This window comes from Pteronotus mesoamericanus, unplaced genomic scaffold (genome assembly GCF_021234165.1).
Source record: "Pteronotus mesoamericanus isolate MK-2021 breed Mesoamerican mustached bat unplaced genomic scaffold, CSHL_Meso_final contig_100, whole genome shotgun sequence".
Classification (NCBI taxonomy): Eukaryota; Metazoa; Chordata; class Mammalia; order Chiroptera; family Mormoopidae; genus Pteronotus; species Pteronotus mesoamericanus.
The window spans coordinates 14,630,321-14,644,851 of NW_026554999.1; the positions used below are offsets into that span (position 1 = coordinate 14,630,321).

A 14,531-nucleotide genomic window follows, 5' to 3' on the forward strand; every position below is an offset into this window, starting at 1 on the left:
CCAGACAGGCCAGATGGGGCAGGGCCAATGGCTCAGAATGGGCCTCGGAGCCTCTGAGAGAGGAAAGAAAGGGCTGCTGGCCTCTCTCTCCTGCACATCCCATATCAAGCCACCTAGAGACCGGCTGCAACCACTGGGGACACCTGGAGACAGGGTACCAGAGTGAGGTCCATGGAGGACCACACTGCCCTGCCCAGGAAGCGCAGTCCCTGGAACTCCCCAAGAAGAACTGAAAGAGGAAGCTGAGGAGAGGTGTTGGAGGCTTGGGGTGGGGTGGGGTGGGGGAGTCTGCGATGCAAAATCACTCCGAGTCAAGAAATCTGGGTTTTAGTTTCAATCTTGACTCACAGCTGTGTGAGATTATCCACTTGTTCACTCTGCCAAGGGAGTTAGGGATACAGAGAGGCCAAGGCTGACAGCGGTCTTGCCTCCGTGGAACTCCATTCCAAGTCACCTGTGCTCTCTGGGCCTCAGTTTCTCCATGTGTAATGGGGGCATTGGACTGGATCTAATTTTCAAAAGTGAGGTAAGATGAAAGACTTTTAAGTAAGATGAACAGGCATTGAACACCATGGACCCACAGAACAGGAAAATGTTTTCCTTTCTGCTTCTCAGTCAGTCTGATTACCTCAAGGAACATGTCTCATGGGGGCGCGATGGGTTCCCTCTCAAACATTGCCGCATCTCCTCCCCCGTTTTTTTTCCTAACAAAGAGGGAATAAGGAGGACTGGAGGCATAGTCCATTAGATTTGTTTTCATTGCAGCTACTAGCCTTTTTTTTAAAGGTGAGTGATATTTATTTAGGAAAATAATATAAAGTTTTAGAAAAATACTTACATCTAGGCTTAAAAATGAATTTGTTTAAAGAAATACTGTTAAGTTACTCACGGGCAGTAAGGTTTAGCAAACCAGGGAAGTTATTACTCGATGATAATTTACAGATGATGGCAATTCTTTGATCCATCGCTCTAGGGACTCTGTGTTGCCAGGCAGCTCTGCTCAGGCTGAGGGGCTGGACTCAGAGGCCTGACAGCTATGGCTCCTGAAGCTAGGCCTGCAGGGCCCAAAGAGGGTTCCTTCCCTGATAAATAGGTGATGGTGAGTCAACTGGTAGAGACTAGGGACTCCCCAGGGACTAAGGAGTGTGTCCCAAAACAAGCTTGGATGCAAATTACTTTGGCTGACAAACAAACTGATTTACATAGTGTGCACACAGCAGTTGATCAAAGTTTCTAAACACTGCTCTCCGCAGAGGGGGTGCCTATCTGTGTTCCCAAAAGTGACTCAGGCCTGGGGGCTCCCTCCCCCTTCCTCTAACAGCTCCTGCAGCTCTCTCAGGGGAGATACTAGGGGTCCTCCAAGGGGTAGCTCCTGGCCCCAACTCATGGGATCTGCAAAGCTTTAGCCATCCAGGAACAAACTAGCTCAGCACTACGGAGGGGCAGGCAACTAGTGTGTCTGAAATGTCTTTCCTTCTCCCAACCTAAACTCTTATCCATCCTTAAACATCCAGGACGAATGTGATCTCTTCTGCAAAGCTTCGTGTATATCCCCCTTTCTGACCCTTCTCAAAGGTGCCTAACCCACCAGATGCTGTCCAGATCACTATTTATTAATTACCCTGTTTTATAATTGTTCAAACTGTTGGAGTTTGTTTTCCCCACTAATGAGTGCGTTGCTTGAGGGAATTGACCCTTCATCTCTTTACCCAGTGTTCCTAGTCTCCAACACTGGGTATGTCCTATATGTAGCTATTAAATTAATGGATGGGTGGAAAGGTGGGTGGATTGCTAGGTTTCAGATTCCACTCACCCTACTTCTCTATTTAAGTAGAGGTAACTTTTCATCGAAAACATTCTTTCAGGCATTCAATAACTATTTACTAAGCACTTACGCATCAGGCACTCTGTTAGGAACCAGGAATACAGCATGAACCAAACTTGATCTCTGCCCTTATGAAGTTCGCAGTTAGTTGGAGAATGAAGCAAGCAGTAAATGGATAACAACTAAAGAATGATTTGAACTTCACCATCACTTAGGTGTAAAACACTCAGAATTCAATTTCCTTTGAAAGGAAATTCAAATAGAAGATCAATGAGTTTAAGTAAAAACTGGCAACCCTGAATTTGAGCTAGAAGCATCAATCGATTTCATGATGTGTTTTATCTTTAACAAATATATAAACACACACACACACACACACACACACACACACCTCAGCTCGGCTACTAAGAGGATCTATAAACATTGACCAGTCTTTAGCACTAAGCACTCCTATCTCCCAGATTATGGTCTCTAAATACACTTTCCACTAAAAGAACTAGGACTCCTTGGAGAAATGGCTGACTCCAGATCTAGGACAGAAAATGTACAAGGTGAACCAGAAATACTGTCTTACATCAGAAAGCAATGGAGCTATCAAGACTATTAGAGTCATATCAAAAAAATGTGGAAGGCATCTTCAAGAGGTTTCCTAAAATAGGATGATTTGAGGAGCAAAAATCAGTTTGTCCTGACTGAAACATCAAATATGTTTAAATCCACAAGTTCATAATAATATTTAAAAATTAGTCAGCTTTTGAAGATACTAAGAAACTTACTACTTTGAAAACTTGTAAATAAAGCAAAGGAATCAAGCATTTATCTTGCATTTAAACTAAACTTCAAGGTAACTAAATGGTTGATGAGGGACAGTTTCTCTTTATAGCAGTATTCAAGCAAATAGATGGAATAACAGATTAAAATATCACCATCTTTTCAGTCCCTAATAATTTATGACTCTAGGCAATAATCATCAGTGACAACGAACATCCAAAAGGAGAAGCATCTAGAGAGCGTGTGTTTCCTAATGGACCAGTGCAGTATTCTTGCCTCCTTTCTCCCCACAGCTAATCCTGGATCTAATCAATCTCCAAAATCTAACTGTAATTCAGCAATCAGCAAAATTCAGACCGTGAGAAGTGCTAAGGACAAATAATTTTGTTTCTCCAAGAAACAAATGTGTGTGTGTGTGTGTGTGTGCACGTGCACGCGCATATGTGTGTTTGGGAAAGAGAATGAGATATGAAGGAGGAATCTAAAAGGCGTATCAATTATGGTTGCTTTGTGTGGACCTTATTTGGATCCCAATTTAAATAAACAAATTTTTTTAAAAACTATGAAACAATTGAGGAAGTTGAAATACAAATTGGGTATTTCATGACCTTGGAGATTAATTGTTAATTTTAAGGTAGGTTAGTAGTATTATGGTTATATTTTTTACATTCATTTTTCAATTATGGTTGACATAAATATTATATTAGCTTCAGGTATACAACATAGTGATCACTCCATAAGTCTCATACCCATCTAACATTATACATAGTTATTATAGTATTATTGACTATATTCCCTTGGCTGCATATTTTTAAAATAGATCTTACCTTTTGGAAATATTGAAATATTCACTAATTAAATGATGAGATGCCTGGGATTTGCTGTATGATACTCCAGTGATGGCAGCTGGGTGGAAATGGGTAGGCATAGATAAAACAAGATCAGTCCTGAGTTGTTAACTGTTGAAGTTGGGGGATGGGCACATGGAGATTCATTATAATGTTTGCTCTATTTGGTATCTGTCCAGCATGTTTTATAATGAACAGCTAAGCAAATTTTACCCATGTTGTCTCTGCATAATAGCTGTCCCTGCACACCTACAAAATCATAAGAATCACAACATATCTAAGCTGGAGGGGGTCACAAAAATTGCTCATCCAGCCTCCAAGCATCACTCCATAGGTGAGAAGATGGAGGACTGGAGAGGTCCCGTGGCACAGGTAAGGTGACACAGCGAGCTTGGGGCTTTGCTCCTGTGCCACTGGGCATGTGTTCCCCACCTCGGCCCTGTCGCCCACCACACCCAAAGCTCCCTTTTAGTCACCAGAAACTATAATAGGGATGACTTATTATCAAGACCTGATTATTTGTGGCTTTTCTAATTTAATCTTCAATTGTGAAACATATCAAATATAGAGAGAGGAACAGGGAATAATATGACCCTACTAAAGCTATCACACAGGTTTTTAAAATGTGAACATGTTATTTTCTTCAAAATTTTTAAAGGTAGTACAATCTGATAGGTACAGCTGAACTCTCACCTGAGCCTTGTTTCCCTTCCTTCCGTCGCCGCAGATAACCACTGTCCTGGTGGACTGCTGTGTTCTTTCTATTCGTGTGTGAGTGTTCGAATTTATAATTGTTTAATGTGGATTTATATTTGACATAAATAGTATCATATCATGTATTTCTTTTCACAATTTGCTCTTTTCACACAACATTGTGTTTTTGAGATTTATCCAAGTTGATACATAAATATCTAGCTCATGCATTTTAATGCCTATATATAATTACATTATACAAAAATGCATCATTTTTTTTCTTTACACATTCCCCCATAATGGACAGGTTATTTCCAGTTATTTTTCCTACTTCAAATAATGAGGCAATGAAAATCCCTATGTACATCTCTGTGTCCTTGTCTAAGAGTTTCCCTATGATACCTACCTGGACGTAGAAGGATCAGGTCATAGGTTGTGTTTAGTCGACTTGACTATTGTCGAATGCTCCCCAAAGTGGGTGGCTCAGTTATCCTCCCACAAGCAGTTTGACATACTAATCATGCCTCATCCTCTTGGAAGCTTCATATTATTCAACTCAAAATTTTTCCCATCCAATGGGAAAGAGTTGTACTATCTCATTTTGTTTTTAATTCATATTCCCCTGTAACTAATGAGGTGTGCCATTTTTATGTTACTGGCCACTCTTCTCCTGTGAGTCGCCTGTTTCTGTCCTCCACCCATCTTTTCTTGGTTGTTTGCTTTCACAGACTAATGTAGAAGAGTTCATTATGTATGCCAGATGCCACTGTTTTTGTCAGTGAGACGTACCACGTTTACAGGCCTCACATTGTGTAGCTTGATGGCATCTCTAGCAGTGCAGGTGTTTTAAATTTTAACATAGTCAAATTGATCTATTTTAATTTTTTCATTCTAGCTTTTGTTTTCTGTGTTGTGTTCAATAATCATTTCACTCCTTGGCTGTTCTCCAATTATTTATCCTGAAAGTTTAATACTTTAATCCTGCTAGAATTTATTTTTGTGCAGTATGTGAGGTAGAGATCCATCTTCTCCTCAAAAAGATGACCTTTGTCCCACAACTCTTTGCTGACACACAATGCCACCTAGGTCATAGTCAGATCCTCATCTGTATGGAGGTCTCTATGGATTCCATTCTGTTCCATTGGTCTTTTTGTCTGTACATGCACTAAGAGTGCACTTTCCTGCTAACTGTACCTTTACAATAAGTCTGATATCTGGAGGACAAGTCCTCCTTTCTTACTCTTCTTTAAAATTATATTTGTGCCCTGGCCGGTGTGGCTCAGTAGATACAGTGCTGGCCTATGAACTGAAGGGTCGCAACTTCAATTCCTGGTCAGGGCAGATGCCTGGGTTGCGGACCAGGTCCCCAGTTGGCGGCATGCGAGAGGCAATGGATCTATGTTTCTCTCACACATCAATTTTTCTCTCCTTCTATTTCTTCCTTCTTTCCCCTCTCTCTAAAAAATAAACAAAGTCTTAAAAAAAATTTGCTCTTCTTGGTCCTTTACCCTTCAGATAAATTTAAGTATTAGCTTATCAAATTACACACACACACACACACACACACACACACACACACACACACACAAACCCTACTTGGATTTTGTTTAACATTGCAGAATAGATTTATGGCAAAGACAGTTTTTTAAAAAATAAAATTGAATTTTCTCATCAATAAATATGGCATAGCTTATGATCTATATAGGTCTTCTAAAAATTGTTTCTTTCAATAAAATTTTATCTTTTTCTCCATAAAGTTCTTGTGTAGGTTTACTTAATTTGTTCATAGGTAGTTTTTGTTGCTATTGTAAATGAATTTTATTTCTTTATATTACATTTTCTCATTGGTTACTGCTTGTAAGAGTACTTTTTGATTAATAAATGTTGAGCTTAAATCCAACAACTAAGCTTTTATTTTGTTTGTATATTTCCTATGTATACAGTCATATCATCTGCAAATAATTAGAACTTTCTTTCATTTTAATAATTTTACCTTGTTTATTCTTTATTTTGTTCTATTATATTAGCTAGAGCCTCTAGCACTATGTTGAATAGAAGCAGGAATAATAAGTATTCTGTTGCTAACTTTAAAACAATACTTCTAAAATTTAACCTTGATCTATTATTAAGCCCATGGTCTAGTTTAGCTACCCGATGTCAGATTATTTTCTTTTCTTCCTAGTTTGGTACTTTAAAAAAAGTCATAAATGTGTGTTAAATTTTGTAAGGGCCTTACCTGCAACTTTTGATTGGTAAAAACTAAGTCTTTCAGGTTTGCCGAAAAATAATTTGTGCTCTTCAATAATCGGTTGTAGAGTTCTATGTCTCAAGCTTGTGAATTACATTGTTCAAATCTTTTACATCCTTGTAAATTTCTTTTAGCTCAATCTACCAATTTCTGTTAGTGGTATGTTATGACCTCCCATTCCTCCTTGTAATTCCACCGATTTTTGCTTTATGGAGTTTTCACATATTGTTCTGAGCTTGGGAGTTCCTCATCCTGACTTTAAAGTCTTTTATTTATGACATTAAATGATTCTTTTTCTTTCAAGTTAGGCTAGTAAAATTGTTTTAATTTTGTCCAACATGTCTGTCTGTCCACATGGTTAATGGGAATCCTGATTAGTTTGCTGTTTCATTTACCAGAATTGGAGATTCCAGACCTGCTTTTTTCAAGTTTTGTAACCTATTATCAGCAAAACTTGCACAGGGCAGCTTTCATTGGTGACATCCCGGAGCGGCGAGGCTGCACCCCATCCCACTCTTTCACCTGCCTCAGCAGTCCAGGGGGTCCCAAGGGCCCACTCCCGAGCCATCAGCCGTGCCCTGCGATCTGCCTGAGAGGTTAGCTTGGGGTCAGGGTGAGCACACTGCGGACATGTCTGGGCAAAGACAGGGGTTCCCTAATGGACACGAGGAAGGCCTAAGCTGGCCAGGGGGCATGTCTGTCCCTTGACCTTCCCTCCTATGTGCTTCATCTCAAGATCACTGATCTTCTCCTCCACCTGTGAGATCAGTTTTTTCCAAACTTCTAAGCCAGTCCTAGTGATGCAGCCAGTCCAACCTCCATTCATCCATTCATCCATCCAGTCACCCGGTCACCCAGCCAGCCAGCCAGGCAGCAGCAATGTCATTTAAATGCTACATGCTGTATGACCTTGGGCTAGCTGAACTTCAGGTCCCTCAGCTATAAAATGTGCATAACAGCCCTGACCAGTGTGGCTCAGTTGGTTGGGCATCATCCTGCAAAGCGAAAGGTTGCCAAGTTCGTTCCCACTCAGGGCACGTACCTGGGTTGCGGGTTTGGTCCCTGGTCAGAGGTCATGCGAGGGTCAGGGTGTATGGGAGAGGCAACTGATCAATGTTTCTCTTTCACATTGAATTTTCCCTTCCTCTTTTTCTCCCCTCTTCCCTCCTTCTCCTCTCTCTAAAAATAAATAAATATAATCTTAAAATGAGCATAATAGTATTGACCTTGAAGGACAGTTGTAAGTATGGAATTAGACGGTATTTACAAAGTGCCGACGCATACTAAGCACTGTATTAATATTAGCCATTATCTTCATCACACACACTGATTCATTCAACATTTCCTGAGCACTTACTACGTGCTAAGTCCTGGAGATACAAGACATAGTCCCTGCTCTCAGAGCTCACTGTCTGGTGGGGGTTCAAGTGGACATCCGATGAAAAGATGATATAACAAAACTAGTAACCACAATACACTGTGTTTGGTATGTGCTGTAGAGCTGGAAGAGGATGCTCCAAGAGCACAGATACACCCAGCTCAGACTGGAGGAGTGGGGGTGGGGCACAGAAGGCTTCCTGGAAGAGGTAGCACTGAAGCTGAGTCCTGCAGTATGAGTAGGGGTTCAAAGAAGGATGCAGGACATTCCTGGCTTAAGCCTAAAGTCAGAGAGTAACATTTCTTAGGGCACTGAAAGTGTGTGGATTGGTGTGCACAGTGAAGCAGAGAGCTGAGGGCTGACTCTAGAGGTGCTGGGCCCAGGTCTGGTGACAAGCTAAGGAATGTAGACACTATTGTGCAGAGAGGACCAGTGAGGAGCTCCTAGCAGAGTGATGAAAGCAGGTGTGCTGTCTATGAAGGTGCTGCATGAATGGATTGAGCTTAGGTGGCTGTATCACCCAGAGAAGGGATTAATCATGTACAACAACACAGTGCACAGATCCCCAGGTATTTTTTTAAATCCTCATCTGAGGACATGCTTTTGATGTTAGAGAGAGAAGGGAGGGGGAAAGAGAGGGAGAGAAACATCAATGTGAGAAACATTGAGAGGATTGGTTGGTCGCTTCATGCAGGTGCCCCAACAGGGGAACAAACCTGCAGCCTAGGCATGTGCCCTGACTGGGGATTGAACCTGTGACTTTTTGGTTATGGGACGACACTCCAGCCAACTAAGACACACGGGCCAAAGCCAGATCCCTAGGTTTTTGAATGCCAATTACGTTGAGGACTTAAGAGCCCTGAGGGTCATCATAGTCATTCTCTGGGCCCCTGAATTGCAGCTCAACCCCTTCATTTCCTCCCCATCCTCTTGCCTCTCCTGGCTCTGGCTGGAACTCTGGCCTCTGCCCAGCTCCCTCCTGAATTTCACTAACCTGCTCAGTGCAGAATCCTAGCCTGGCTCCTGCACTGAGGAGGAGACCTGCCAAGGGAAAGGCACCAGGAACTGGGGCTTGAGCAAACTGGACTGGAGCTAGAGCAGGGAAAGAGCAAAAACCACATGGACTGGGGGGTTGGAGAGGGGTACAAGGTAGCATTCTTCCATCTTACCCAGGCCTTAGCACATGCTGTTCCTTCTGCCCAGAACATGTCCCCCACCTCCCTTGGACTCAGCAGCTCTTCATTCTTCAGGTCTGTTTAGCTCACTCCTGCCAGGAACCCTTGCTCAGGCTTTCCCCACCCAGGCTAGTGTCTCAGCTGTGTGCTGGGTCACCTCCTGGTTTGTACCACTTATCTCATGGAGTGGTCATTAATTGCCAGTTGATGTGACTGTTTCTCCCAGCTGGCTGAGAGCTCTGTGAAGGCAGGCATTGTGTCTCATTGATGTTTGCATCCCAGCTCCTAGACCCATGCCTGGCACGTTAGATTTTCACCCCATGAACGTTGGTTGGATGGATGAGTGGGTGAGATGGCTAGATAGATGGACAGATAAACGAAGAGGTGACGGATGGACGGATGACTGGTTGGACAGATGAAAGCATAGGCAAGATGGGTCAGCGAGTTCTAGGACCTTCCCAAGACAGGAGGCTGGCTTCCATGACTTTTCTTGGCCATATCCCTTCTGGGAGGAACTTCCTCACCAGTCCTGCCAGAGAGAGGGCAGGAGGCCTCATCCTCTGGATTCGAATCCTCCTAACGCCGTGCAGTCCTGCCCCTGGGCAGCTCCCTCCTACCCTCCCCTGCTCCCGAGTATGCTAGGGGCTTAGGAGAAGTAGAGGTATGATTTGTAATTTCAGCTCAGGCTATGTGACTCATGGTTTAGTCACCTGCCTTTTCTGTCTTAATTGTCCCATGTATAAAACAGGGGCTCAGTAGAGACATCCCTTCAAATCTCAGAGGCCCAATTTTAGGTAATGTTTAAAAATGCTTCATGGGTACTAGAATAGAGTACCACATGCAAAATAATCAAATGGTACCTAACCATGCAAATTAAAAAAAGGTTGATCGCATTTATTCGCTATGCTTTATATTAAAACATGGCAAATAATTTATATTAAAAATACTCATTTTCAAATATGCTCTTGAAAAAAAATTTACACTCCATCATCATGGGATATTGGATAACCAGTCCACAACATTTAGCATTCTTGCTCTAGACCACTCCACTCTGGCATCCCTCGGTTTGTATCTCCATTAACTTCCTGTAGACCCTACAAGTTAGGACAGTCACTGCTTGTGCTGGGGTCGGGGCTAAGGGAGGGCAACAGGGATGCATGGGCAGTGACAGACAGGCCAGCAGAGATGGCTGAGAATAACCTGGACGCTTATACCTAATCCGATGTGAACTAAAACCATGAAAGCTGCCTTCTGACATCTACACCCTCTGTCTCATCCGCCTCCTTACTTGGAGAAAAGGCAGCAAGCACAAGAGAGCACAAAGAACTGCAGTCACTTCCCTTCCCTGGGCTTCAGCTCCGAGACCCTGGATGCCCCGCTCACCTGAGAACTAGAAAGGTAATTTCATCTTTCCCTAGGACTGCCCAGAGCCTGTGAAGTCCTGGGTGCTGTCCTCCAAGGGAACTAGTCTAGCAGGGCAGACAGGCAAACAGATGCAGTGCAAAGGCTAATTGGTACGAGCCAGTGTTTTTGAGTGAAAGGAACAGGTTAGGGGATAAGTTAGAAAGGCTAGAAGAATGGTGTCAAGGCCTCCCACCATTCGAGATAGGGGAGGGGCCCTGGGCACATTAAGGATTGCGCTGGATTGCCTTCCATGAGTGGGCCCCTCCCCATAGGCTTTCAGTGTGGCAGAATCACCCCATCAATCACTAAAATACAGATTCACTTCTGCAGGACTGACAGATTCTGGGTCTCTGACAAGCTGAATGGAAAGCCTTGGAGGAGTGGTGGGTGGGGACAAGGCAGCATGCTCAGTGTGAGGATCAGTGTCAAGGTCTGGGGAGCTCCTATGAGGACAGTGGCAGTGAGAACAGGCAGGAGTCGAGGCGCCAGCAGCTGAAGTCGAAGCCGTGTCCCCAATGCCACTTGCACAAGTCAAATAAAGTGGCTGTGTTGTCTCTCCCCACCCTCAACTGTGAGCTTCTATAGCCAGGGCTGACTCTTGGTCATCTCCCCATCCTAGACTGTGCCCAGGAAACCTTGGTAGAGCACTTTCAGAGAACCCCTCCCCTTCTCAGAAATGGGAATAATACTGGTCTTCACTCTCAGCAGAACAAGTATTCACCGATAGAGGTTTTCCTCCTCCCCTCACTGGGTCCTGCAAGCTCCGACTCCAACCCTGCCACGGCACCGATGGGCCACCCCAAGGCAAGTCCTGGGCACACAGAATCTTCTGGCTACAGCCTACTGTTGGACCCTCTGGGCAACGCAGGGGCCAGGACAAATGAGAAGCAGGGCTCAAAGAGGTGCCGTTTTACTAAATACCTTATGATCTCGGTTTCTTGTGGAGTCTTAAGGAACAAAATAAACTGATAAACAAAATAGAAACAGGGGCATGGATACGTGGAACAGAGAGACAGCTGTTGGGAGGTGGAAATACTGGATGAAAGGTGAAGGGAGAAGTCGAAGAACATATACGCACCCACACAGACACAGACAACTGTGGGGTGATGGCCAGAGGGAAAGGGAAGCGAGGGGCTGGGGTAAGGTGGACAAAGGGGAAAAATGGGGACATATGTAAGTGTCAACAATAAAGAAAAAAAAAAAAAAAAATAGACAACTGACAGAGCTGTAAGCTGAATCACAGCTGAAGGCTCCCCATAAGCCTGAGGGATGTCCTCTCCAGGTAAATGACCATGTGTGCAGGCCAGCTGTCCTTTCTGGGCTTAGAATGTAAAACTGTGCTTTATTCTGTCATTCCTCCTTAACAAAAATTTTTCTTGTATGAAATGACAGCAGCCAATTGTTTGTGACTTACGACTTTGACCCAGTGAGGAGTAGGAAACCTTCAGCCCACAGTTCCAGGACTTCGCCCGGGTACAGTCCTGCCCTGGCGCCCTGGGGGCACTGACCTGCACCTCTGCCCTTTCTGCCAATCTCTCCTAAGCCTCCAAATGCACCTCCACACCTACCTCAGTGACCTAGGGATGGGAGGTTGCCCCCGCTCCCCACTGTAACATCTAAATTTGTTAAGCTTTAAAAAAAAAATAATCCAGGTTTTCAGCATCCAGAAGTTTGTGGATACTTTGCAATTTCACTTGCAGTTCACATTTTTTTTCCAGTTTTGTACTGACAGCTGTGTAAGACTTCACTGTTAACCTACTGTAGCCTTCCCTTAGGGAACTTCATCCTGCCCTGCTGCCTGGAGGAAATCACAGCTCCCACCCCATTCCCTGTGGCTTAGACTGGCCAGGAGCCGGGGCTGGCGGGGAAGAATGAAAACAGTCCCCTTCACCATCCTGCACAATCAATGAGGGGCGGGGTGCAGCGTGGGAAGTACTCCTGTTTACAGGGACAAAGGCAATCACCCAGGATCCAGGACATGAAGGTGACAGAGGCCCAGATCCTCTTCTGACAAACTGAGGGGAGGTAATTAAAACGCAACAATCAAGCCAACCTTTAAATAGTAACTTTTAAAAATATAAAAACAGCTCATTACAATGACTTTTCATTTTCTTTTTTCTTCAGGAATCAACTTCTACACTCACCCTCCCTTGTGGCTTCAGCCTTGACAGTGGTGGGTGAACCTCTGAGAGAGAGAGAGAGAGAGAGAGAGAGAGAGAGAGAGAGACTGACTCTAGCCAGCCTCTCCCCAGCCTCAGAAAGGTACAGAGCGCCTGGCCAGTCTCCATGGCCTCCCCATCGTGGGCAGGGGGCTGCTGGCACAGCACAATCATAGAATACAGGCAGTTTTCAATGGAGCCCCTCCTTCCTTCTCACCAGACAGAATCACACATTATAAAACAAGCCATAAAAATGCAGTATAAAAATTATCTTCCATATGCTACATCCATGGAGAGCCTATCACCAGGACTCAAACGGCCTTTAGCTTTTCCTTAAAAGAAGAAAAAAAAAAAGACCAGAAAAAAAACAAACAAAAACCCCAAATGCTAACTCCTCAAAACATATTGGTAGCAAAAAATGGTATCTGCAGGAAACAATATTCTACTTGTAACCTGTTTGAGCTCAAAAAGAGAGACCGAAAGCTGAAAGAAGTCACCACAGCGTCCCAGGATACCGGTGCCCCCCCCGCCGCCCCGTGTCCTCGGCCCCTGCTGCCCTGCCAGGGTGCCGTGGGGGGAGATAATCCTTTCAGACCCCATCTTGCAGGTTAAATACGCTTTCCCCTGGGGAGGCGGGGAGGAAGGGATAACAGGCAGGAAAGGGGAAACGGCATTTTATAAAAGGACATCATTTCTAATTCTTTATTCAAATTAAAAAAAAAAAAAAAAAAAGCACCCACATCAGTTGCTATTTTTCTCTGGTAGCTCCCTGAGCTGAGTTGCTATGCTTTCCTCTAACTTTCTGTCCTTTTTAGGTTTTGTCCACAGATTAAGAAGGAACGAAGAGGGAGTTCAGAGGAACTCCATTTCTTAACATAACCAAGTGTGCACCAAAGAGAGACCGAGGCAAGGAGGGGAGAGTAAGTGAGCAAGAGTCAGAGCCCTGAGAGAGGGTGACAGAGGGCAAGGGGCAGGCGGGGCGCAGGAGTCCACAGACAACTCTGACCCTCTCTGCTGCGCTCGGCCCAGGCTGGCCCCCAGCTCAAGTCTGGTGGTCGGCACGGTGTCAGTCCTGACCTTCCTGTGGCAATTCCCAAGGCCATGTGGAGGCGCACGCATCCCAAGGGGACCCAACTGGTCAGTCTGGTTACCAGCTGCAGCTCCCCTCCTCCACCCCGAGATTTCTCTCCCCATTCCTCCCCCTCCCTTGACGCCCCTTCCCCGGCAGGAATTTCTGTTTAAAAAAAAAACAAAAAACAAAAACAAAAAAACACCACCACCACGAGTGGATTACAAATACAGCAGGCGAAATACACGGCTAGCGTTTCTGGTGAGAAGGAGCCTCCTCCCCCGCTGCCCAGTCCGAGATAGGAGTCTGTTATTTACATTTTTCACAGATCTTGTGCGCTGCACAAGAGGGAAAATAAGATCCCCCTCCCCTGGCACAGATGTGGTCCTCTCCAGTGTCCCCGCCCAGGGCATGTGGACAGATCAAAACAAAGGGGACGGAAAGACAGAGAGTCAGGTGTCCGTGGGGAGCTGGAGCCATGAGCCTCCAAATAAATCTATTAGTAGCATCTGCCAGAACGGTGAAGGGGAACTGGAGAGAAATCCATCGGAATCTGGGAGGCGCATCAATGCGGCGCAGAGTCAGACGTGCGGTGCGCCCTCCCAGCCCGCCGCAGCACAGCCCCGGAATGCTGGCTGCTGGCGGGTCTGGCCATCGTCGGGACCCCTCGCCAGGATCTCCTTGTCACAGCTGAGTCTTTTTCTCCCAGAGTCTGACAGCCCTGTTACAGTCCTTGTTTAGTAGATGACCTCATAAACTGTGGCCTTCTTGTCACCAGAGCCTGTTACAATATATTTGTCATCTGCTGAAATGTCACAGCTCAAGACAGACGAGGATTCCTTAGACTGGAGGAGAGGCAGGAAGGTGCAGGAAGAAAAAAAGACAGGAGTCACTTTCACTCCACACCAATTCAGTGCTCTGAATTAAAGCCCCTCCCTCTGCCCCTGCCCAGAGCTCCCTC

General features: G+C 44.8%; 1 protein-coding gene across 8 annotated transcripts in view; it reads right to left on the reverse strand.

Moving 5' to 3' along the window:
• Nucleotides 1–13,729: 13,729 nt before the first annotated feature.
• Nucleotides 13,730–14,531, reverse strand: part of TLE3 (TLE family member 3, transcriptional corepressor) — a 43,532-nt gene continuing 42,730 nt past the window's right edge. For all 8 annotated transcript variants that reach the window (XM_054594217.1, XM_054594136.1, XM_054594649.1 and 5 more), the window contains exon 20: nt 13,730–14,415. In XM_054594217.1, the coding sequence (XP_054450192.1) occupies nt 14,308–14,415 (108 nt within the window). In that variant the 3' untranslated portion in view covers nt 13,730–14,307. The remainder of the gene's footprint in view (nt 14,416–14,531) is intronic.